The 25,007-nt window shown below is 44.5% G+C and overlaps 1 protein-coding gene across 2 annotated transcripts in view; it reads left to right on the top strand.

Moving 5' to 3' along the window:
* MXI1 (MAX interactor 1, dimerization protein) overlaps window positions 1–25,007 on the top strand; it is a 54,187-nt gene that overhangs the window by 19,937 nt on the left and 9,243 nt on the right. The window contains exons 1-4 of one of the 2 annotated variants that reach the window (XM_010564770.1): window positions 4,778–4,944; window positions 8,601–8,685; window positions 23,146–23,260; window positions 24,470–24,641. In XM_010564770.1, the coding sequence (XP_010563072.1) occupies window positions 4,845–4,944; window positions 8,601–8,685; window positions 23,146–23,260; window positions 24,470–24,641 (472 nt within the window). In that variant the 5' untranslated portion in view covers window positions 4,778–4,844. Of the gene's footprint in view, window positions 1–4,777; window positions 4,945–8,600; window positions 8,686–23,145; window positions 23,261–24,469; window positions 24,642–25,007 lie in introns of those variants that run through there. The other variant, XM_010564769.1, reaches the window with a different exon arrangement.

Below are 25,007 nucleotides of genomic sequence, written 5' to 3'. Positions count from 1 at the left end.
CCCCCCGCTCCAGACTGAAGACTGCTAACCATCAGCCTTCTCAGCAAGGTCTTTCCTCCAGGGCTTCCCATTCCGAGGCACTGTATTCCAGGTCTGTGTCTCAGACATGGTTTTATAAAGCCTTGGTTTTCACCCTTCTGGGAAGGGCACACATTTGATCACATTGGGTGGTCTGTACAGGCAAACTCCTGTATCTAGGATCTTTGGTCAGGAGCCCGCTGCTTGTGGTTTGGGATTGTCTGTTCCTTAATGCAGATGCTATGGCCTGGTCAGCTATGCACATCTGCAAACCAAGCTAGACCTTGTAGTGGCTGTGCTGGGTTTCCCATGTTTGTTACCAAAGATTTGGACAGTGAGTTTCATACTGGAGGCATTTATTTTCAAACTCCACAGCAGTGTTTCCTGAGTGAAAGGGGATAGCTTCCCGGTAGATATTTACCCTGTTTTATTTGCTGTGTCGTTAAGTTTGTCAGCGTCTCCAGACTTAACTGTTGCAAAGATAAAAGCCCTGATACTAATGGCTTTGTGGTTGGCAGGTGCTCATTTTCCCTATTATTTGCGATTATTCCTTTTGAATCTCACTGTTATCTCCATTATTGACACACACTATAATTTTCAAAATTGTGCACTATTAGGTCTCTGACTCTGTTTTTTTCCCCTCTTGTCTGTGAACAGCAGCCCTCTTACATTCAGTTAAATTTTGTTTTAACCCATTCAACAATTACACAGAGTTTTCTTTCAAGCAGTAACAAGAGAATACTAGAAAAACAAAATGGTCTTCTCTTCCTTTTTGAATATACAATTTAACTTGGACTGAATATTGCAGAGCTGATGATGTTTCAATGTATCAGGATTAAGAATCTTGTACCCCTTGGATATGGAAAAGTAACTAAAAATATATTTTAAAAATCATGTTTTAAGCTCCACTCCTTTTTGTAGTCTTGAAATATTTCATGAGTGCTCCAGTGGTTCTGCTAAGGAGCTATTTGATTTGGTACCATATATTAGCTGTAATATTTAAGTGACTTCTCTTTCTGCTTTGATTTGAGTTTGGTGTTTTGTTTTTTTATCTGAAAAGATTGCAGTGACATTTATATAAGGGCCTTTGTTTGATTTGTAGAAGATTAAAGTTAATTTATAGTTATTATCTGTCATTAATCCTCATGTTGGAAAATTGTTTGTGTTTTTTATTTAATGGGTATGTGTTTCAGTTTATCTCTGACCAGGATGAGTCATAGCTTGCATTTAAACAAGAAACCAATATTCTGCTTCTCATCTTCTGCAAGGCGTAACTAAACCAATATTTTTTAGTCCTTTAACATGCCTACCAAAAAACTGATTTGTAAGCAACACCCCATCATTTTCTAAAAGAAAACATGATAAAGCAAGTGACTGAAAGATGAACTTTGCTAATGTAGTATTTTCTTAAAAAAGGATAGTAAATAAAATTCAGGCTTAAGTTAAATGGTGTGTTGTACAGATAGCAGAATTTACCATTGTCTGAACATTTTAGACACACGCCAGTTTTGGAAGGATGTGGTCAGTGTGGTATCAAGAGAAGGTATGCAGCACTGAGATGACTTTCCTTCTGCTCTGTGAAGTGGCAGTTCTGGTAGACCAACAAGGTGGTGGTGTCTGTCATAAAAGTTACGTCTCCTGATAGAACAAGAAGTTTGTAAAGCTATTGATCAGATTTAAAAAATAAAAAAACAACAACAAAGTTTTTCTGTATATCCTAGATTGATCTATTTGGTTTTGGTGATTATTGCATTGTAATAGAAGGAAGGAAAACAAACCTGAGTAACTGGGTAAAGAATGAGTTATTAGGGCAGATTTTTCTTATGGTAACAATAATTTAATTCAAACAAAAGATAGATCCAAGGAGGGAGAGAGACCTTGGGAGAATCACTGAAATTAGAATTTTCTGAAGATCTCACAGAATTCATGGCTCTGCAAAAATACCTCATTTAAAATTAAAAAGGACAAAGTCTAAAGGAGACAAAACTTCTAAACCAAGTTGCTAAAGAGTTGTGATTTGTATAAAAGTACAGAGTGCAGTGGTGCAAGATCCTTCCTCTCTGATAGCTTTTGAGATGATCAGAAACAAAGTGAAGAAGACAAACACATAGCAATGATCGAGCCTTTCTGACTCTTACCAGGATCCCCCCCGTCTAACGTCTGTGATTCCCCACCCATTCTCTCTTTAACATGAGAGACTGTTATTGCAGAGTGTTTCTCCAAAACAGTTTCACACACAGAGCTGACTGTTTTGCTGGGTTGCATATTTGAGGTAGCAGATGAGATAAAGGAAAAACCCTACTGAATGTTAAGGAGAAAACCATGACCTGGGTCAGGTTGCACTGAAACGTGGGGCCTTCTGAGGCTCCGCAGCAATTGCACAGTTTGGTTCTGTTTCTTTAGAACAGGGGCTTGAGGGTGTCTATTAGCAAATTACAAGAGAAGAAGAAGGGGAAAGCATTTAATGTAGGGCATTTAAATAGTGCAGACATGCTGTCTAGGCTGGGAAAGGTAGAGGAAAGGGAAATGAAAGTATAGTGAATTCTTGCTACTCTGAATAGACATGGATGATTGTGCTTTTGTAGTGCTATATATACTTGCCAAGGCAATCTGATCAGTGTTTGTCTTGAACCAACTAATCAATGTGGTGTTGAGTTCAGTGCTATTTATCAGGAGAGCTGGAACAAGAAACTAATCCAGTAAATTTCATTTGTTCTCTGGAGTGGGCTTTGTTTTCATGTTAACTTCATGTAGCAAATGTTGACAGTACATATTGTTTTCCTCATTAATAAAACTGGGAACCTGTGATGTTCCCTGCAGCAGTCAAACCACATCCAGCACAGCTGAGCATGCATCTTTCTTTGCCGCATCCAAAGGTCAGAGCACGCACTGATCCAGCTTGCTCCTTGTGGGAACTGTAGCTAAACCCTCCTGTCTCCATGGCCAGTATGGAACAAGAGCTGGAAGTAGCTAGCTGTCTTCAACTCTGTCGCTTGGATGACAGATGCCTCCGTTTTCAGCTGGGACTAACAATTTTTGGCAGAGCTGAAGCATGTTCTTCTAGTTTAGGAGATCCGGATAACTTATTACACTGCTGTGCCTGATTTTGTTTTACCTGGAGAGAGTGAAGTCTGTAGTTTGTGGAGTAACGCTATCGGACAGATGTTCTTTCTGGATACATTTAGGGTCAGTTGTCATTGTTTAGTGTAAGTCTGCCTTTTGCTATATTGTGGTTATTTCTTTGCATTGCTCTGGGAACTCACTGGTCAGATGCTGTAAAACTGTGATCTGGTCTCTTTGGCTGACCACCACACTTGTTCATGTGAAGTGCCTCCTTGTGCAGAAGCAGTGTTTTGATTCACTTACAATCGAAAGCCTGCAAAAGGCTTTGTTTCACATTGGCTAGGCAGCAGAACATTTTGAACTCTTGAGTAAAGCTGCTGAAAAGGGATGGTTAGTCTCCATGCCAAAATTCAAAGGAAACAAAATAGTCCTCATTTTGTTGGAAGTCCTTTAGTACTGCTCGTATTGGAATTTTTAGTTTCAATATAATTTTTTTTTTTTTAATTCAAAGTGATGCAGTGAAGAATGAATCCATGCCTGCCTTCCTTTTTGCTCCCAGATCTCTGCACCTCCCTTATGAAACCAATAGCAGTTGGAGAAAGAAGAGTAAAAAGAACAGTACTACTATTTTGGATAAACTGTCGCAAAGCAAAATGTTTTTGTTTCAAGAATGTTGCACGATAAAATCACTGTTACAAGCCAGTTTTCAGAAACAGATATTTATCACAAAGCCCTTCTCAACTAAGATGTGTTTTAGGGACACTTTCTGATGTGTTTTCCTCCCATAGTGTAGAAAGAACTGTCAGTACATTCCACTTGACCTTGCCATAATGGTCTGATGCTGAGAATCCTTTCATTGAGGAAACCCCATCTTAGAAAGGAACATGCTCTGCAGTGAGGTATCCCCACTTACTGGCTGAGTTCTTGCATTCAGCATCCTGTACTTAAGATTTCCAGAGTAGTGAACAGAAGAGATATCAAATGGTGCGTTACTGGTTATTTACTGCTTTCAGGGAGCCAGGAGGGCGTGTGGTAGCTGCTGTGGATGTGTAATGAAAGCAGTCCTACCTACTTAGATGGTATCTGATTTGGAGCGCATCATTGCCAGCTTTGGTTCTTGAATCTCTTCCCAAACTTGCATCCTTGAATTTCTACTTGGGTGTGTTGCCACAGTTTTCTTTCAGGCTGAACCCTCTCCAGTTCTGTATGTTTATGGCTGTCCTGAAAAAAACAAAGACTGGGCAAATCCCTTCTGTAATCAGTGAGCTTAGACTGGGGAAGAATCTGGCCCCAGGTAGGAAGTCAAACATTCAGCTTTCCTGGCTCAGTTTTCAGTCATGACAGGGCCCTGTACCTCCCAAATGCATCTCTGGGGACTTCACAGGCTTTTTTTTTTCCTGTGGGGCTGTTGGAAGTGCTGAGAGCCAGAAATTCTGATGTGAAAACTTTTCTTGTTAAGTGACTAATGTTGCTCATGGACCTGAAAGCATTACTAGCTAAAAGCCACTTGGGCAGTTTCTGCCTTAGAGAAAATGAGGTAATAGGGATATAATTTTTGAGAGAGATTACCTGTTAACTACAAGTTTCAGGACTTTGTACTCTTGGGTCAGAAGCTGTAGTTGTGTGTGCTGATCTATATCTATATCTGGTATGTGTGTTGAGGGTACTATAGCAACATAGCCTATGCAGACTAGTGATAACCAAAGGAAATTCAGCATGGGATAGGAAATGTAGGCAAGAAACTTTCTCATTCTCCTTTCTGTATGTGGCCCATTTTTACCAAAGTATCAACAACTTTGGGAACCTATAACCTTGTGTTATGCCAATGCGTGGTGGGAAGAGTCAGATACTCCCATTTAACAGGTGAGGAGCAGAAACACACATGGATCCAGTGCCTGGAGTAATGGGTGTGTGGGAACAAGTTTGCATTGACCCACTCCTTTGCTTCATTGATCCACATCTCCAGCCAGTTGCCTGCTTTTTCTCTTCTTCACAAAAGTTTCCCCTGTCCCATCTCTGCTTCCTTCAAAACTTCATGCTCACTCCTTGTGTTCCCCTTAGTGTCCTCCCTGTAAGTATTGCCCAGGGCCAGGAGGTGCTGCATGATGCTCCTCCTCCCATCTGAAGAGGAGAGGGGCACAAAGTGAAGGTGCCTTTGCTGCTGGGGGTGGCTGGTGAGGCTTGGTGCAGTATGGTCTAGCTCCTTGTTTTGGGTGCTGTGGTGGGTAGTGCAAGTGTGTAACAGGCATTCGTAGCCTTGTCTGGGAAATGGAAGCAAAGGGCTTCCTCTCACAGTTGCTCTGGTTGTTGCCTGGCTGCAAATGGTGCTGGTCACCCCAGGCAGTTTGCATAGCTGTGGGCAAACAGACCAGGCAGGTTTCTTCCCAAACAATGCATATGACAACCATAAAACAATTAAATAGGCAATGTGCAACCAAGGGTCAGGAATTCTCCTCCCATGAAACCACCGGGTAATGTGGACAGGGCTAAGTCAGGGCCATGGCAGAACATAGCAGTAAATGATGTCATCTATCTGTCTGCTTCCCTTTCTGTGTGCCTTGGGAGTTCAAATTTGTGCCTTTTTCAGAGGTGGCACTTGAGTCTGTCTGATGCAGGCTGAATCTCATATAAAGGTTTTGGATTGTTCAAGTCTGGAGGAATGCAGAGGAATCCCTGAATCCCAGAGCAATGGGATGAGTCAGGTCTTCTGCCCCATGTTCCATTAAAAAAAATTAAGGGCTGTCTTTTGAAGGTATCCTTTATGTGTACACTGCTGCCTGAGCATCACTTCCCATTAGCTGTGTAATAAGATTTTCTGTCCCTCTTGCCTGTTAATTATTTACCTTTGAGAGTGCATTCATAAAGCAACATGACTTATTTAGGGAAAAATGAAAAGCTTTTTCAAAGGATGGATGCTTTTTGCTCTTATTTTTTTGCCCAGGAGTTTAAGTAGAGCACCTTAAGACTCAAGATGAAGAAGGGATTGCCATGAACGGGAGATTTCGCAAATGAGCATATTCAGCTCGCAGAAGGTGAGGCAGGAAAGGGGATGTAACAGTTACACAGTGATCTTCTAACTGTGTTTACAAGGGTTTCTGTCCAGGAGGGGCTGAGAGAAAGAAGGAGGCATTACAGAAATTGATAAAAAAAGCTTACCCACTGAAACCTCCGGTGGAAACAGGACGTGAGCTTGAAATGCACTGTTACTTTCATAGAAGTAGACTCTGTGAATGGTATCAGTGGGTTCACGCATGGTGCAGGCTGATAACAGTTCATATGATAAGGGTGTGGTTTTTATCATGGTAGGTAGTAAACAGCTGCACAAAACTTAGTCGTGCTTATAAAGTCAAGTGCAGGCTGCTATCTCTGAGTTGGCTGGTTGCTGAGCTAGGGTAGAATGTCTAAAAGCATCGAATCATTTAGAAGCATACCTCTTAATGACTCTCACATGAACACTTGCTCCTTCACTTGGGCAGTTGTTGCTCCTCCCTAGTTGACTCTACAGTGCTGTAGTTATGCCTAGTCATTTGGAGAGAGTGCCAAGGGTTCCTGTACCAAACAGCTTACTGTCCAGGACAGTGAATACTGCAACAATGAAAGGAGGGCATTTGATAGACGCTGCTCTTCATGTGAATCATTGAATGTATTTGTTCGTAGAGAAAGGGCAAGGACCCTTCTATGAGGGTGAAGGCTGGCAAAGCCACGCACCCATCAGAGGGGGTATGTGGAAAGGAAAAGGAAGTTGATGCTAGGCTTGATTTTGCTGCTTATTTGTGTATGGGTAGATCTCCCTGTGAGCAGCCCAGGAGAGAAAAGGAACAGAACAGGAGGGTTCAGAGGTGAGATCAGTGCTGAGGAGCTCACTGTGGCTGTCCCTAGTCTTGAAGAAGAGCCTGGTCAGCCAAGAGTGTCTCAGGACCTAAGAACAGGCAGCTGCCAGCATTTCCATCTGCTACTGCTGTGTGTTCCTCTGCTCTTTCCACTCAGAGCTGGATTGTGCAGGAGGGATTGCTCTGGCTCTCCCAGGAAGTTCTGGGTGATGTCCTCCACATTTTCCTCCCAGGAAGGACTTTCCAGTGCTACTTAAAGACACAGCCTGTTGAACACTTAGGGTAGTTCACTGTAATTCCACATGGCCAAAGTCCAGCCCTTAGATGGGAAGTGTTCTGCTCCTTCTGGAAACTCAGTGAAATTCTTGAAATAAGTTATTCTGAAAGGGGGAGCAGTGTAACAGGTTTATTGTAGAAATCAGAGGCTAAAAAGATGTTGCTTTGTATCTCCCATGTCTGTCTTTCATTCCCACCTATTTGGCCTTGTTCCCTGGTTGAGTTGTGGGTTGCCCAGTCAGATTTTGCCCAGCTGTATGGGAATCTTCCATACAGCTCAGAAAATACCATTCATGAGCTATGCTTTGGTAACGTCAAGAGGTCAAATGTGGGGCAAGTACTCACATTTGCACAGATGCACACAGTTACGTGCAAGCACACACAAAGAGCTTGCAGTTAAAATCTATGTGCCCATCTCTTTTTAACAGGGGAAGACAGCCCCAGCTGTGTATACAGCTTGGTGTTTCCCTTTGATCTGTGTTTGTTTCCAGTGTTTCTCATAGACTGGATCCTGGCGCTCCTCAGAGTTGGCTGCTCTTTTCCATGTTTGCAGCTGCGTAACTGCATACAGAGAAGCTCGCTGGGATGACTGGGGTGTAACTGGTTTCAGCGGCTTGGGGTGCGGGTTCCTTTTCTGTGCAACCTCTCCTGTTGTTTGCTTTGCTCCTGTCCTTTCCTCCAGGGGATTGTCTCATTCTGCTAGTGGAAACTGTACGTTGCAGATGCCTCAGGATCCTCCCTTTTACTTTGCCTACCTGCTCACACACACGTGGCGTTACTGCCCTTTTCCAGCCGCATGTAGCAGCTACAGCTGCCACTCCGGAGCAAATCTTTTGCTCTTTCACCAGGGTCGTAGCTCAGAGAGGCAAAATTCCCCTTTGCTTTCCAGAGACTCGGCACGCTGCCCCTGCAGCTGGCTCCAGCCCTGTGCCTAAAGGAGGGCAAGAAGGTGCACTCTTCAGACTTATGTGGTGTTTTGTGAAGCTGTCAAAGATGGGGCTGAGAGGGACCTGCAGCGCTCCTTTGGTTTGTCCCCTTGCCCCAAGGCAGGATAAGCTCTATCTAAACCTTTTCTGAAGGATGCCGATCTAGCATGGCCTTAAAAGCCTTTGACAGCAGGATTGCCTAGGGATGCAGTGCAACCTATTGCCCTGGTTAACCGTTGTTACCACTAGAAAGTTTTTCCTAATGTCTAACTAGGAAGAAAACTATTTCAGCGTTGTTCTAGGGGAGAAAAAAAGCCATCCAAAGTTGAGTGCCTCTGTGTGTGTGAAGGGGAGAGTCCCAAATGCTGAATATAGTAATCAGCTTTCATAGCAAGAATCGCTCTGTTAGACTCTAGAAGTATGCTGAGGAATTTTGACTGAGATAAGCAAATGGGAGGAAAAAAAAATTCATCTTTCCTTTTCCCAGTGCATGTGTTTGCCACTTCACCTACCAGAAAAGCAACTTTGATACCAGAAGAAGTGGGAAACCGGATGGGAACACTTTGTCTCCGGTGGATATTCTACGTAATATGACCCTCTTAGGAAATGTGCAGAGCCTGCTCTCTGTGGCGTGACCTCTTTTAAACTTTTCTTGGATTGGAAAAGCAGCTTACAGGCTTGGTGTTCACTGGAAAAAGCATATATGGGGATGCATTTCAGTGAAGGGATTGCAAAGGGAGAGAAGAAGAGAAATCTTATAGCTAGTGTCATATACTTCAGGAAAACATGCAAAGGCCCTCTGGAGTCATGAGTGTCTCAGAGTTTCTTTGAGTTGTGGGTTGTTTTTTTTCTTAGGGATCTCTGAGAAAAATACATGTGGTGGGGAAAGAGCAGAGTGGGAAGGGGGTTATACTGTGGGTTGGGCACATTGTAAATGGTTAGCAGTAGTCAGAGTAGAAAGCTGTTGCACAGAATTAGGGGACTCCATCAGCCCTCCAAGCTGGCTCTCAGGTCTGTGCAGACAGTACTGCCTTGCACTTCCCCTCAGCCATCTAGGGAAAGTAAATTGCATGAGTTTCTTAAAGGCTTTTTTAAAATTCTTTTTAAGGGAGCATTTGTTAAAACTGTTCTGTTATTTAAAGTGAAAAATATGATTAATCTTGCCAGTGCTTGTAATCTCCACTGCAACTTTGGTGATATTCTGTGATTCTCAAATCCCAGCACCCAGAGTTAAGTGTTTTCTATCCCCCACATAAAACCAGTGTATGATCCAGTGTAACCTATGTACTTAAAAAACAGAAAGAAGAGGAAGCACCCTATGTAGGTGTTTGTTTGCTTTTTAAAATCATGTGATGTCTGAGCTACTCTGGTGTATTTTTTTATGGGACCTAAATCATAATCTTTTGGACACATGGGATCCACAATGGGACATCAGAAACTAAAGGTTTTAAAGAAATAAAAAGTTTTATGACTGCTTGATTGCAAAGTTAACAATACAGCCTTCATCTTGTTGTCCTGATTCTGACTAAACTCCTTTGAACTTCACTGAATTTCATCTTGGGAATTTCTTGGGATAGAGGTAAGAGGAGACCTCAGATAGTTTTTGCTGCATATATGGGGGGGAGCAGTGAGGGGTTATTGATCCATGTTGAGAAATGTGGTGATCTTGTACTCTGGGCATTATTAACTAGCAGAGAAAGCTGAATGAATTAGCTTCCCAAAGTATCCTACTCTCTAGGCACTTCACATACCAGTGTCATTGCTGAGCTCCATGAGCACCTGAAAACCAAGAATGGATTTAGCTGTGCAGTGCTCCGTGAAGGAATTAGGATTAGCTCCATTTTGTGGATGAGCAGTGCGTGCTTCAGTTCCTCAAGGGATTTACCTGAGGTCATGCAAGCTGTCTGCGGACAGGTCTCCTGACTCTCACTTAAAGGTCTCGCCTGCTGCATAACCCTTCCCTGCTTGCAGAGAGAGTTGAAATATCGGCTCTGGTTGCTGCTTCACCCTTCCTGAACGTGCATGCAAACTCTGCAAGCTCCTGGCTAGCATAGCACTAGGAAAGTCAAGAAGTTTGTGCTTCTGGTTTGCCATTTGGCTCTCATGATGAGGAAACCCACTGCAGCCTTTCCCCAGGTGAATGGTTTGCAAAGAAAATTATCTTTTTTGTTGTTTTTCTTGGTTTTTAGTTATTATTTTTAACACCAGTGATTTTTTGAAACCGACAAAGAGTGATCCCAGAATGGGACGCCGTATAGAAAATATCTGACCGTGAAGCAGTAATTTATCTTGGCCCTGTGAGTGACATAAGCACTACAAAATAACAGGGAAGGACGGGTGTGATTGTGGTTATAATGCAGTGCCACCACAGGTTTTTCTGTAAGCTTGTGTGGTTATTTTCTTAATATTGTCCCAATAGTTGAGCAAATGGAAACCAGTTGCCACCAAACCAGAGGACTAAGTGTTCCGGCTCCCCTCTCTCTTTTTTTTTTTTTAAATTATTTTTCCTTCCAAAACAAATCATGAACCTTTCAGTGTCTGGTTTGTTCCCAGGTGGGATCCTAACCCATTTCCTGCTGGGAGAATACAGAGAGAGAGTGATTGTAAGGCAGCTAATCCTCTCACAAATGTTAGTTTACTTAACTACAGCTGTTCTTGGTTTGGGGGAATTAAAATTGTATCTGTTTGTGGTATTGCTGACCCAGGCAAGGGTTGTAATGATCTTCTCCAGCTGATCAAGAGTTCATTAGGTAGAATGTCCTGTGCTTAATATAATGACTTTTTGAGCCCTGTTGGAAGTACTAGGAGGTTTTTTTTCAGCTGAACTACAAGTCAAGCAATTTTCATGTCTTATGGATACATTTTGTCTTGCTTCCTGCTCCAAGGAAATGGTTTCCAAGTGGCCAGCTTCATGCTTTTTCCCTGTTTGAGGTTTGAGCAGTTTTACATCTCTTGGCCTTCACACATGCCCAGAGGAGAGAGAGAAAATGCAAAGAAGGTGTCAAGGGTAGTTAAAGGGAAAGGGAAAGATAGGGGGTTTGTTTTGTTGGTGGTGTGTTTTTTCCACTGAAGTTTACATTGTTTTAATTTTCTGGGTGATAAACCCTGCTCCTCTTTGGAAGAGCTGTATTGACAGTGAGTTTGTATTAGCACATCACACCAGTTAAGCAGAAGCAAGGTGTGTTTTCACACTCTTGGTACCTGCTTTCAAAACCTCTTTTCTTTCCTGGTACCTCCGTATGTATGAGATCAGGACATGACTCATCTGCTGTCATAGTGCTGGGAGCTGTGCTTCTCTGTTCAGGTTCCCCTGCTGAGTAACATACATAGTTAACTTGAGTTAAAACTGTTTATCACTTAAGGTTAGCTAATTCCTTTGAAATACAGTATCACTGTTCTTTGTGTGCAAAAATCCATATCCGATAGGAAAAATACTGCTAGGATCTCTGAAGTTCTTCTTTCTAGTGCTTTTCTCCAAACATACATCCAATAGTGAGTACCTTGGCTGGTAATTCCTTGTTTCTGGGAAGTCTGAGGTTAAATTTAAAATAATTTTACAAGGTGAAATTACATGCACTGCTTCCTCTGTTCCAGATGCATGCTCTCTATACCTGAAAGGTATAGTAGATATTTGATGACTCCTTAAATATTTCTGACAGTGTGAAGATGTATTAGATGAAGAGCACATGCTTTCCTTCTGGCATAAAAGATTTTGTGTAAACAAGTATTCCAAATCGTCACATTCTTAGAATGTTTTTTCATTAGGAATTACAATTTTCTTCCATGAGGTGAGGAAATTGCAGCGTAGCTTCAGAAAGGAAATGTATGGCGTGGAAAAACTCTATCCTATCATAATGAACAGTAACAATATCTTTTAGTAGCAATAGTTTATCTGTGTAATTTAAAAAAAAATTATGTTAATGACAAAAATAACTTCTAGTACCAGATCAGAATGTATTCTTGATATCAGCGTATTCCTTGCTCATTATTTTGAAAACAGGAACTATGTTTTCCCAAATACTTTTTCACTGATGAACAAATGTGTGTCCTACAAAGGAAGTGCTTGCTTCTTTCAACTGGTTAGTGGTGTTAACCTGACTATATTTAGCAGGCACCAAAGTCCAGGGTCTCTTTCAGTAGTATTACAAAGAAACAGAGGCTCTGATTTGAAGTACTGACTATGCCTTTACTGCTGTGACACCCTGTGGACCATGGGTAGCTTTTCTGCTGTAGCCAGGAGACCAGTCCAGGGGCACTCTCCAGCTGCCTGGTGGGAAGCTGCCTGATATCTCAGGTTCTTCCAGTCTCAGTGCAGGCAGGTGGCCTTCAAGGGTCTCTGCAGATACATGCTAATGCATCTGTTTCTGGTGTGCAACATCTTTGATTTCTCCATGAGAGGCTGAAAGGACTTGATGGTAGTAGATCCAAACTGGAGAGCTCTTCCCATTGCCTGGCAGTTCTAGAGGCAGTTAAGGATTATGGGGTGAGAGCATCCGTCCTTCTTGGTGTCTGACTGTAGAAACCTTGCACGAGCCTGAAATACCTCCTCATTTCTTTTCAAAGGCATGGTGCTTAGCCAGGAAACCTCTGAACAGAATAATCAAGAATAGCTGGTGAGTTTGGAAAATCTTGGCTATCTTTGCTGGTGACCTAATTCTAGCAGTAAAGCTGAAAATCCGTAGGTCGCAGCAAAGCAGGTTACTGCCTCCTCTTCAGTGAGGCAGGTTTCTGATGAATGGCACAGCTGCTTTGCAGGCATGTTGGTGGTGTGGAGGAGGACTCTCTGCTGGTTGGAGCAGTGTCGCCAGACTTTGCGGCTGTGAGCACACTACGTATCCCTAGAAGGATAATTACAATGGTATTAGTGAGAATGAGGGCACAGGACACCACTGGCTATTTAAAGAGCAGGTCTATTTTTAACCACCTTTTAACAAAGATGGAGTTTTTATTAGACGGGGCTAGTCGGTGCTTTATAATTAACCAGCCTGGGTTGCACGTTGATGTTTACGGCTTGCTTTGCATGTTCTCCGATAGTCAAATGCAGGATTGTAACTATCTTGCCGCCAGGGTAACAAAACTGTGAGACTTGCATGGTTCGCAGCGAGCGTGATTGAAAAGTTGGTGCCAAATGATCTTGTGCAAGAGGTACCTGGATATGACTGTGCTGGCAGCAACTAGGCTGTGTTTTTAAGTCAGAAGGAGAGTATGGTGTAGAGCATTTATGGCCTGTGATGGCTACAGGTTTAGCATGCTGTTGTAAGCACAACTCAGCCTAAAACGGGTTTAGCTGGTAACATCATGTATTGTGCTACAGTAAAGTTCAGTTAATTATATTCACCAGGGATTAAAATACTTTATGGCTAATGGCCAAGATCAATAATAGTATATATAACTTTAGGGGGAGATTAGCTTTGATAAATAATAATAATGGACTCTGCTCCAGAGCATCTGTTGCTATTTGACATCTCTTAACAACTGTCCAAATTGCTTTCAAAGAAAGGCAGAAAGCCATAGAGGAGCTGGGAGGAGGGAAGAGAAACCGATGAACGGGCACTGAGAGCTCAGTGCTAGATCTGGATGAAAATGAAGGGGCGAGAGAAAATGCCAGGCATTGATTGACTCCGTTCCTCTGCTGGGCAGATGGCCACCTATCCTGCTCTCATCACCTTTTCATTGTGAAGCAAAGGCTGTTATATTTGATCTTTCTGTACTGAGTTGAAGTAGTCTGTCTCTTTGGTGCCTCTGAAGATCAAAGGGTTTAGGAAAGGATGAGCAGTCATGTTACCGAACAGCTGTGAGTTCATTCTGGAGGAGGCACCTTCCAAAATGGTATCATTTTTATTACTGTGAGCATCAGTATTCAAATTTTTTTGCCATTCCTTTAAGCATCCCAGGTTTGGAAGTCATGGGATTACAGATGGTCTCTTTTTTATTATTATTTTATTCTTTTAAATGAAGCTTCTGTATTCTAGCCCTCTAGTTCAAAGAGAAAGACTTCAAGATATGCAACAAATAGGACCCAAAGGCCCAGAAGTTATAGTGTGAATAAAAATAACCCCAGATACATCATTTCAGCTTCAGTATCATAATGTTGTTTCAGTCTAATTGTTTGGGATCTGCTTGATTTAGGATTTCTGACTGCAGTCGTGGGATCCTGTTTAGACGTCAGTGCATTTGGCAACTGTATTCTTGCTCCAAAGAGTTTCCAATCCAGTAGACTGTTGGAGAAGAGGACAGAAACAAAAACCTGGGCAGGCTGAAGGATGATGCTAGTGATGGCAGAGCAGAACAAACAGTCCAGCCTCTGCAGTGCTGGTCAGAGAACAGAGTTTTCACTCAGTTTTCACACAGACTCAGTGTGAGATGAGAGCAGTCATACTCCCTGCAGCACCCTCTGAGATGAGAGTAGGACCCTGAGTCTTCCAGAAGTGTCCTGTTCCTAGCTGTGTCTGCAGTGCTATGGCCTTGAATCCTGGAAGTGGAAGCTCTCTCATGTGTCCACATAACTCAAGGTGTTTGTAGGCCAACCCCTACACCCACTGAACAACATGATTTATACCTAATGTCTGCACGGTGTGGACAGACTGAGCTTTTGGGAAATACAGCCGAAAGTGTCAGTTATCCCTCCGTGTTGCAGCCCAGGAGGCACCTGTCCTGCAGGAAAGCCAAATCTTTCAGCCAGATCCCCCATATTTCCCCAAGGGGTTGGAGACTGCCTGATTTCCCCTCCCTCCATTCCTCTCTTCCCCTTTTTTGATTTTGGAAAGCCTTGAAGTGATAAACTTGCCTTCAAAATTGTAACAAGATTAGGAGAGCCCTCTCAATAATACTCAGTTTTATACCTAGAAGGATCTCGGGAAAGGGAGAGACCTTGACAATTGTGTGACATGGAGAGAGGTGGGGAGAGCATGTCTCCCTCCAGACTGCAGTAGTAGGCTAGAAAGACTTGTGTTGGAATGGACCAGTGGTGGCAACAGACCACTTGGCACAAGGTTCGTTGGTCTTGCAGCCTCTGTTTGCCAAGAGCCTGAAGCTTTTCCAAAGTTGAAATCAGTGATGAGTCTTCCCATCTAGGAGAGTTGGGGGTTGAAGTAAGTTCTGTGTGCCTATGAGGGTGCGCTTGGCCATATGCTAACTCTACAGTGGAAGGCCGTGCAGGGCTTGGGGACACTCAGGGCAGGGTTTGTAGGACAGCCTCTTTCAAAGTTTACAATGGACAGTGTGGGCAGTATATTGTAAGTTAAAATCCTTGCTTTATGCTTACCTTAAGGCTTGCAGCTTCTGTTGCAGATGTGGAGAAGGGTTAGTGTGCTATAAAACTGGCCATTTTTTCCAAGTGTTTCAGTTGTTTGGTAAGGTGCTTCCTCTCCCAGTGTACCTCACCTTGGTTTTGTGACTGAGGTGGCCTTTGGACAAAATGCTGCTGTTGCAGAGTGCATCAGTACATTGCTGTTTGTATTTCATTTCCGCTTATGAGCTTGAATCAGGACGCTGCTTTCTTGAGCGCCGTACCACCCGTTAGCTCCCTGTTATGTAGCTTGTCAGCATGCAGAGGTGCATTGATTTGTGTGACTTTGAAAAGCTGCATTGCCTTGTTTTTTTGTTTTTATTACTATTCTTGTTCTTACTATTGTTTAATCATAGGTCTCTTCATTTGTGGTTTGTTTTTCATCTGCCCTTGATTTAAGAATACAGTTGGGTGCATGTTCATCTTTAACTTTTGCAGACAGATCTGGTATGGTTAAGATCAGAGTGAAAATGTTGCCCATAGAACTTTTTGTTCCTTAAATTCCTATTTATAATATGTTGTCAAGTCTTTTTATTGTCGGTCCTAAATTTTCATTTCTTTGTTTATTTTAAACAATAGAAAGGCTTTAAAAAAGTAAAGATCTAAAGGCTTTTTTTTTTCCAATTACTTTTTCATGGTACATTTTATTAGCATTTGGAATACAAATACTCCTACATGCCAGGGAGCTATTGGTAGAAATTAACTGGAAACAAAGAGGCAAATGAGCAAGTATCTCCTTCAGCGGGGAGCAAATGCAGGAAAACAAATAATCGTGAGAAAAGACCTGATTTAAAATCAGAAAGCAAGGCTTGTTCTGAATGATTTCACAGCTCACGTGGAGAATATTAACTTTTAACTGCATATTTCTGAGCCGGATTTCCTTCTAAAACATGTGTCTCGTCTCTGGTGTCCTGTGGAATTGGGGTGAAGCGGGTGTGAGCGTGTTTATTGCAGGCTGGCTGGACGCCACCGTAGCTTTATTGCGCGTGGCTGGAGGGCTCGCAGCAATTGCATAACGCTCTGCAGCAGAGAAAGCACGGGCTCAGCCCCCAGTGCCCGGCTGCCTCACCGTTCCTGATCCAGGTGCTTGGCAAAACCTCTTCCTTCACTGAAGACAAGCCTTCAGTAAAGCAGGAGGCAGATACTGTTGCAGAGAGGACTGGGCTGGGGGTTAGAGACAAGAGTAAGGAAAAAACATCCAGTCATATGATGGCTGTTAGAGATATGCATGCCTCTGACCTGTGAATTGCTTTTAGAAGGAAATCATATTTTCCCCCATTTTCCCTGCCCTGTGGTTTTTGCATGTGTTTCTCATTACTTCCATCTCAAAATCATTCTCATCCAGTGAATTATTGATGTGGGGTCACTTGCATTTCTCCAGGAATTGCTTTCTTTAACCAATGATCCCTCCTGAATTTTTTAAGCAATCTATTAGCTCTGAAATCCAAACAAAGTTGGTGGTTTCTAATTTCAGGGTTAAATTAGACTCGACTTTGAAAAGTGTAGAGGGAAGAGGAGGAGTGCAGAGAAGGAAGAATGATCATGTCCTTTTCCATGTTAAGATCTTCCTTCTGCTGGTTCTTTTGGTGCTTCTTTTGGTTTGGTTTTGTTCTGGTTTTTTTAACATCTCTTGGAGATCAAGTGTCTGATTTAGGCTCAGTGGGACTTGACCGTATTCCTAATGTTGAGCATATGCTTAAATCCACTGTTGAATTCAAGCCCTATAGACCTGCAGGCTTAGTACAAAAATATCTGGGAAATGCTTTTCTTTTCCCTCAGATGCTCCCTTCTTTCAACATACAAAAATCAGAATTCAGCATTTTGAAATGCTGCTGGAGGCAAGTTGGTCATTTCCTGCTGGGAGGGAGGCTTGATCTTTAGAGTGTGTGTGTGTGTGAGTGCGTGTTTGTGTTTTGCAGATGTTTGGGCCTTGATTCAGCAAAGTCTATCAGCAATGTCTGACTAGGGGATAGTGCCGAATCTGGTAAACCTGCTGCTTCAGAGCTGAGTGTGTGCACGTGTGTTTGACTCCTCAGCAGCAGAGGTTTCTTGTCTCAGTTTCCATCACTTCTGCCCATGGTGGAAGCTGGAAAAAAAACCCAGAAACCCAAAATCTGGTCTAGCAAAGAAGCTGCAGTCTCTCCAGCGATGTTTACATTCAGGGATGGCTCCCTGACAGTCCTGCCCACAGCCATTGCTTACACCATCCACAAGAGGAGGATGGACCTGAGCATGGGGGGGTGTCACCCACTTGGCAAGTGGTGCACAGGGGTTTGGCTGAGCCCACCAGGGCCTAGAGAGGGAAACAGCCGGTGGCCTTCCAGACGTGGGCTGGCCCTCACAGGGGGCTCCTCAGGCACTGAAGGAAGGTAGGTAGGTTTCTAGCCCCTCTGTAGCCACTTTGTGACCAGCAGGTACAAGGCTTTGGAGCTTCCACCACAGATCCCTCAGCCCTCTGGGGACTTCCCAGTCAGGGAAGAGGCTGGAGACTTTATGCCCAGCTTGCTGTGGTACAGAATGGTGGGGTAGGTTGATTCCTACCCAAACTCCTCAAAAATGTCCTCAGATGAGTGGGGGAAGGAAATGGGGATTTTTTTTTTAATTTTTTTTTTTTTGCACCCACACCTTTTTCTGCACTGCAGTTTTGATCCAGGCAAAAGGAAGCCCAGTTCCTGCAGTGGGATTTGGGTGCGTGTTGTACAGTGAGACAGCTGAAGCTATGAGCAAAAAGCACGCATAAATAAAGGCTTCCTCCCCGTGCTTTATATAATCAGAGTGGATGATGTCATTGGGAGATGGAGAGGAGAGCAGGCTGTGAAATTACAGCCCTCTGCAGCCAGGCAGAGCCAAGTGCAAGGAGGGGCTGCATGGAGCAAGGGCCAGATTCCTCTCTGATAGAGACTCAGGACAGAGGGCCTGGGGGCTCAGCCTTGGAGAGGAGCTGAGGGGGTAGAAGTAGATGATCCAAATACAGTCGGAAGCTCTTGCACAGGCACAAAGGGAAAGGGGCAAGAACAGCATATACCCAGTGGGCAGCAGTGGGGCTGCCACTTCAGGGGCCAGCAACCCCTTCTTCCACGTGCAGCCACCTATAGCTTGTTGTGGATCAGCTGGCAGGGCTGTGAGGCTGCTGAGCTTGCTCATACCTCGTCTGCTTCAGTCTTCTGGCCCATCTGTTTAGGAGCTGACGTAACTTTTCCCACAGCAGCTCCTGGCAGAGAAGAGAGGGCATCCTCACTCAGCTTGCCCTCCACATCCCAGAGGAGCTTGCCTCTAGGCTCCTTCTAGCCCTGCACAGGGGAGGAAGCAAAAGTGGCAGAGGGGCTCTGTCCTAGCCAGAGTTGCCAGGTGGAACAGGATAAAAGGTTGTCCTCAGCTGTTTGGGACAGAGGCGTATGTGTTAGGCTCTGGTTTTACGAAGCCCCTCAGGTGCTTTGCTCCTTTTCTGGCCACCCTGATGCCCCACATGGGAATCTCAAACAGGAGTCTTCCCCCTCATCAGGCTGAGCAGGAGGGGGGCACCGGGCTGATCTCGTGGGAAAGAGGAGAGCCCTCTCCTTTCAAATCCTCCACGGATTCCTTCTTCAGCACATCCAGCACCTACTATGCGCTCAGGATGCTGCTGTGAGAGCCTGATTTTTTCCAAGGCCACTTACGCAGGAGAAAGGGCTCCAGCTTCTCCCATGTCCCCTGCAGCTAGCCTGTAAAGGCTTTGGCCTCAGCTGAAACTGGAATTCTCTTTCTGTCATCCTCTATCTTCCCCAGGATCAAGGCAGCGAGAGGCAGCAGCCCTTCGCACCAAGCCCGAGCTGTTTCTCTGTTATATAACAATATGGGCATTTAGACTTGTTTTTCCAGATATTGGCAGATGCGTCAAATATTGGCATAATCCAGTGGTTTACATGGAAAGCCGTCTGGCTCTGTCTGGAGCCTGTACAATGCTGATATTTTCACTGAATACAAGAGCTGCAGCTTTGTCAAAGCCACGTTGCAACAGAGTCCAGGTAAACAAGGGGAAAAGACATTCATATCATGGCCTGACCTGTGGGATTACAGCTGTCCAGGTACAGCTCCAGGACTTGATAAGGAAGGTTAATAGGTTTGTGATTGCTTTCTCTCTGAAGTGGTGTTTTAGCTAAGTTTGCTGTGATGCTTTTGAGCTCTGGAGTTTTATTTCTGGGTTTTACCGAAGCCACCCATCAGTGCATCAGACCTGCCTGTGTGCTCTGTGGTTTAAGAACCCACCATGGTCTACTCAGGCTGTTGGAAGTTGAGAGAGGTCAGGGACTGTGACCGGCTTAGATTGTAAAAATAAAAAGGCATGGTATTGAACACTGCAGGGGGGAGAGAGCTGGGGAAGCTGTTTGATTTCATCTCTCTGAAGGAAAACAACATGCTTGTGTGCCAGGATGGTTTGCAGGCTTGATTGCTCTTTGCTATCTCAGCTGCTCCGGGCCAGGGAGCTCCTGAGTGGCTCTGCCAGTGTCATCCCCAGCAGCAAGAGGTGAGTGCTGGGACTGAAGGGCCTGGCTGTCCCTGGTCTGCACCAGCCTGTGCACCGAGGCTGGCCCGCTGCTGTATGCTAATGTACAGCCCTGTGCATTTCCCTCAGGCTGTGGTTGGAGATATAAATGCACTTGGGTTTGCAGTGGCATCAAAACTCAGTGTGGCTCAGCTCTGAGTGCAAAATAAGGGGAAAATGCAACAGCAGCACTGAAGTGATTGCTTTGGTCAAACCTCTTCCAAACCTGCCTCGGCTCAGCCAAAGCCACCTGCCCCTGCAGTGTGCTCGTTGCCTGAGCCACGCTATGTGCTGTCGTGAGCTTATCAGCTTGCACTCACACCCTCTGTCACAGGCAGGTGTCCCCTCCTGATGCCTGGTGTGCCAGCAGAGGCCATCACCCCTGCTGCAGGCCATGGCCTTTGGCCACTGGCCAGCAGAGCTGCTGGCAGAAGTGGCTTCTCTGAAAACTGTCTGTGTGAGCCTGCACCAATCTTCTGGGCTTTGAGAGCCAATGTGGGGATCCAGAACTGGGTGAATGTCCCCTCTGGGGCCACATGTGCTGGGGAAGTAACTCTGCCAGCTCTTCCAGTGTCCTCCTGGGGACAGACCCTCTGACTGCTTTGTCCCTCGCCCTGCCCTTATCAGGACCCGCAGAGCACAGTAACCTTCATCAATCCACCATGGTCCTGCGGCACAATGGGAAGTGTTTCAGTGTCCAGGGTTTTATTATGTGGCTGGATCTTTGCATATAGCTTTCAGGTGCTTAACACAGTTGATGTCATCAAGTCTGCACATAACCTAGCTTTTGACATGGCAGGTCAATGCCATCCTATTAACTGCTGTCTCAGCAATCCAGCCAGCACTTGCTCCTGCCCGAAGCTGATCGCTGGTTCCAGCAATCGCAGTTCCTGGTGCAGCGCCTTCCCCAGTTCCTGGTAAAACCTCTAGTGCTGAGACTGAGCCCAAAGCTCAGGCTGTAGATGTGTGTCCATTTCTCTCTGCATTCAGGAGTGGACTGTGATACGTTTGATACTGGTTAGATGTTGATTCCCCAAACTTTTTGTTTTCTGTTGCACAAATAATTCAGTTTTCACCATGGGCTGGGACCTGCCCTTGCCTAGCAGGGCAGGGGGGAGTCTGCGGTCCCTACCTGTAGCAGGTGGTATGTAGCAAGTCCCTTGGTAGTTGGAGCCAGCCCTGCTCCTCAGCCCTTAGATCTGTGCACACATCTTTAGCTCTACTCAAGCTGCACTTTTAACTTGGGCTGATGCCGTAGGTGAAGTGTATGGCTGGTGCTCATACTCATGCTGTGAAGAGACCATGCTGCTCTGTGCTGCAGCTTGATAGCTGTGCTCTGACGGCGCTGAACTTGGTGACTTGCCTCGGTGGCCGTTCAGGAAATCTGTGGCATAGCCAAAAATGGGTTAAAAACCCAGCATGTCTTTAACCACAAGATCCTCCTCCTCTTCCTTTCTCTAGCTGCAAGAAGCCAGCATCCAGTCTCCTGTAGGATGACATGAAATATAGTGCCAGTGTGAACCAGCAATGCTTTTTCATTGCTGGCCCTACAGGTCATTATGGGATATTGGGCAAACACCTGTAGTGGGTGCACACAACTCCTGTTGATCAAGCTCTACATTGAAAATGGACTTCCAGGTAGAAAAAATCCCCCTGTGTCAGCCATATGGGTTTAGTATCAGTGGGGTTTGGCCTAGAGCAAGCTGAGAAGTAAAAGATGAGATTGATGTGACTACTGGTTTTTTTCAGTTTGATTTTTGGATTATGATTTCCCCTTTCCCACTTCTCCAGTTGTTAATATTTAATGAAAAACACGTGTTCTTCAAGGCCCTTGCTAGTCATATGCAGCCCTGTGGCTGTTCTTGAGACAGAATGCTGGACCCTTCGTAAAGAGATTTATAATAGAAACAGTGAGGAGCTCACAGCTACAGCACCTCTAGTGAACACTCCCCTGCGGTGACAGTTCATCACCAAACCCCCTGACCCTTCCACCCTTAATCATCCTTGCTTGTCACTGACATAATTGCCTGATTACAGACTCCTCTCCCCCACCCCTTTCAAACTGGATGCAATAGTGAATTTGAAAAGCAAATGGAAATGAACTGTCCATGCTCTTTTTTTCTTCTTTTTTTTTTTTTTTTTCTTCCCCTGCATTGATATGGATCAGGCTAAGATTCAGTTTCTTTGTGCATGAGCAGGGGCTGGGATAGGCTTTCAGGACTCTTTTGCACTGGTGTTTCTTGCATGTGAATGGTGGAGCTGATGTCATTGTGTTATTGATTGGGATGACAAGTTTGGACATAAATCATTAATGTCTGGGAAAGAGAGAGGGAGGGGAAAAAGGCAACCCACACTTGACAGTTTTCCATAAATCTGCTGTTCATTCCTGCATACGTGATACAGAGGAGAAGACAGCAGGAACAGTTTTCTTGTGTAGCCTGAGGACAATGTGCTTTGCCACTGCTGCCTGAACCATTTTCCCCAGAACATGCTTCCATATTCTGCAGAAAATGGTTCATATCATCAGCAACACTGTCATGCTTGAGCCTGTCTTTGTAGACATGAGCCAAGGTCAGAAGGCTGCCCAGGGGAAGGTCTTGGGTTCTCTTGTTCCCACAGACCTTGCACCCCCAGCAGCATTTCAGACCTGGGCCCAGGAAGGAGTAAGAGTGCAGTTCTTGGGAACTACCATTCCTCTAGCTCCTTTAGCTGCCAGCAGGGATTGTTTGGCTGACCATTTTTCTCATTGTTCTTAATTTTGTGCAAAAAGATGGTGCCTAGATCAGTTCATAGCAAATGTCCCCGAACCAGCAATGCACAAGTGTGCAGGGGGTAGCAGTCATTCAAAACTACTTTCACAGAAGTTCTTCTCAGCAAGACAGCGAATAGCTGAGAGAGAGAGGACACCCACAAGATAGTTGTACCATCTGCCTGCGTGCCTTGCCCCTGCGCAAAGTTCATCCAGATGAGTCAGATTATCAGTTCAGACAGCAAGAAAATAAACAGTGTCTGTCAAAGGTTAGCAATAATGCAAGTATTGGTGAGTAGCTGATGTTTGCAGTGTAAGTAGTTTAGTGGCAGTCTGTCCTGGTACCTGTGGGGAATCTTGTGATGTGTGGAGAGAGGGAGACATGAAAACTGCCTTGTAGGAGGGAAGTAGAAAAGGAAATGACATTCCCTTTCTGAAAGCATAGCTCTGATCGTCCTCTTCTCTCCTTGCAGCCGAGCTCACCTCCGCCTATGTCTAGAACGCTTAAAAGTTCTGATACCGCTAGGACCAGACTGCACCAGGCACACAACGCTTGGGCTGCTCAACAAAGCCAAAGCACATATCAAGGTAAGAGCTGCTTTTCCAAGCTGCTTTCAGTCTGGGCTGTTGGGAAGTGTAATTCAATCGTTCACTCTCGCTGCCTAAAGGTAACTCTGTTGAAGGAGACTAACACTTTTTTTTAAAGGAAAAAAAAAAACAGAAAAGAAAAAAGCAAGCAAGCCTTGCCCCTTTGGTTAATCATTTATCATTGCTACAAGCCACATTGTTAGAAGAGTCCATAATGAACTGCGCTAACTACGGAAATGATTGATTTGGAGAGCAGGGGTCTTGTTCTGTATTGTGATAGTTCGTTGACAGCTGCATTTCTTTGAAGAAAAACATAGCTACTGTTGAATGACTGCATTTTGGTGGGAAATGCAGGGTTTTTTCTGATGTGCTAGTGACTTTCCACTGCTGAAGCATTAGCACAAACCACAAGAGTGTGAGGCAGGGTTGGCTTGCTGGGGTTTCATGTGTGAACTTGCCAGCTAGCCCAGCACTCTTCTAGATTCACTTTTGGCAAAGCAAAGCATGAAAAGAAAATGCAGCATTGTCAGTATCTGGAAGAGGCTGAAATACTTTGTTGCAGGTCAGGACAGTGGGAGGGAGGATGGGTGGTGAAGGAGAAAAAGCACTGCCGAAGGGACAGAGTTAGCCTGAAATGACTCCTCCTTATGCAATGTGCTTGTCATAGGAAACAAAGAACAGTGCCCTGGTAGATTTCCCAGCTGTGATCAAAGAAATCTGTAGTAGGTTATGTAAATCGCTTACTGAATAGAAAACTGTTTCTGAGAAATCCTACTAAACCATGCAGCAAGGAACACAGAACTCCCAGGGCACGTTTTTATGTTACAGTGGATCATAACAAACCCTGAATTCGTTTGGTTAAGGGAATTGAGGCCCCTTGGTGGACAGATTTGGTAATGCAAGTGGCTGAACCTATGTGGAATGACCCACAAACTCCTACAATTAAAATCGTTTGCCCTGGAGAGGCTCTGTCCTCAGAGACTTTTTATACTAACGTGTATGATTTATCAGGACTTGGGAGGTGGAAAAGATGTGAGGAGATGGCATTATTCTTGGAGACTGCAAGGCAGCTTGATTCAGGGCTCTTTTGCAGCTTAAATCCTTCTGGGACCTGGGATGGTCTAAGCAAAGCAGGTGGCTGGGCAGTGGAGGTGGGACGGAAGGAGAAAAGGATGAAACTAATTATTGAGTCATATTTGATCATGTCAGAAACTTGAAGAGGCTGAGAGGAGAAGCCAACACCAGCTTGAGAACCTGGAACGAGAACAAAGATTCCTAAAGAGAAGACTGGAACAACTACAGGGTCCTCAGGAGATAGAGCGAATACGAATGGACAGCATTGGATCTACCATTTCCTCGGATCGCTCGGACTCGGAGCGAGGTGGGTGTTGTTGCACTAGCACTGAATCCCCAGGACTCTGTGAGGCGAGGGCATGAGATTCATCCATTTCTTGTCTCTCATCTGTCCCCTTCTTATGGCCTTTGGTATTTAGGCTACTGATTTTGCTCACATACATGCATGTACACACACACGCACGCACACATATATATGAAGAGTTTAGTATTTTGCATGAGTTCTAATTAAGTCTGGAAGAAGTGTTGTTATTGTCAACCTGAGCAGATCTCTGTGGCATTTAAAGCGACCCATTTCTCTGAAAAGCTCTCTAAAATCCAAAGCATTAGTCAGGAAAAATAATGTGATCACAAGGTGGCAGCTAAATACCTGATGATAAAGTTGAGATATCCA

This window comes from Haliaeetus leucocephalus, unplaced genomic scaffold, assembly GCF_000737465.1.
Source record: "Haliaeetus leucocephalus isolate CR32 unplaced genomic scaffold, Haliaeetus_leucocephalus-4.0 Scaffold184, whole genome shotgun sequence".
Taxonomy (NCBI): domain Eukaryota; kingdom Metazoa; phylum Chordata; class Aves; order Accipitriformes; family Accipitridae; genus Haliaeetus; species Haliaeetus leucocephalus.
The sequence above is the reverse complement of the archived record's forward strand: the minus strand, read 5'-3'. Positions and strand labels throughout refer to the sequence as shown.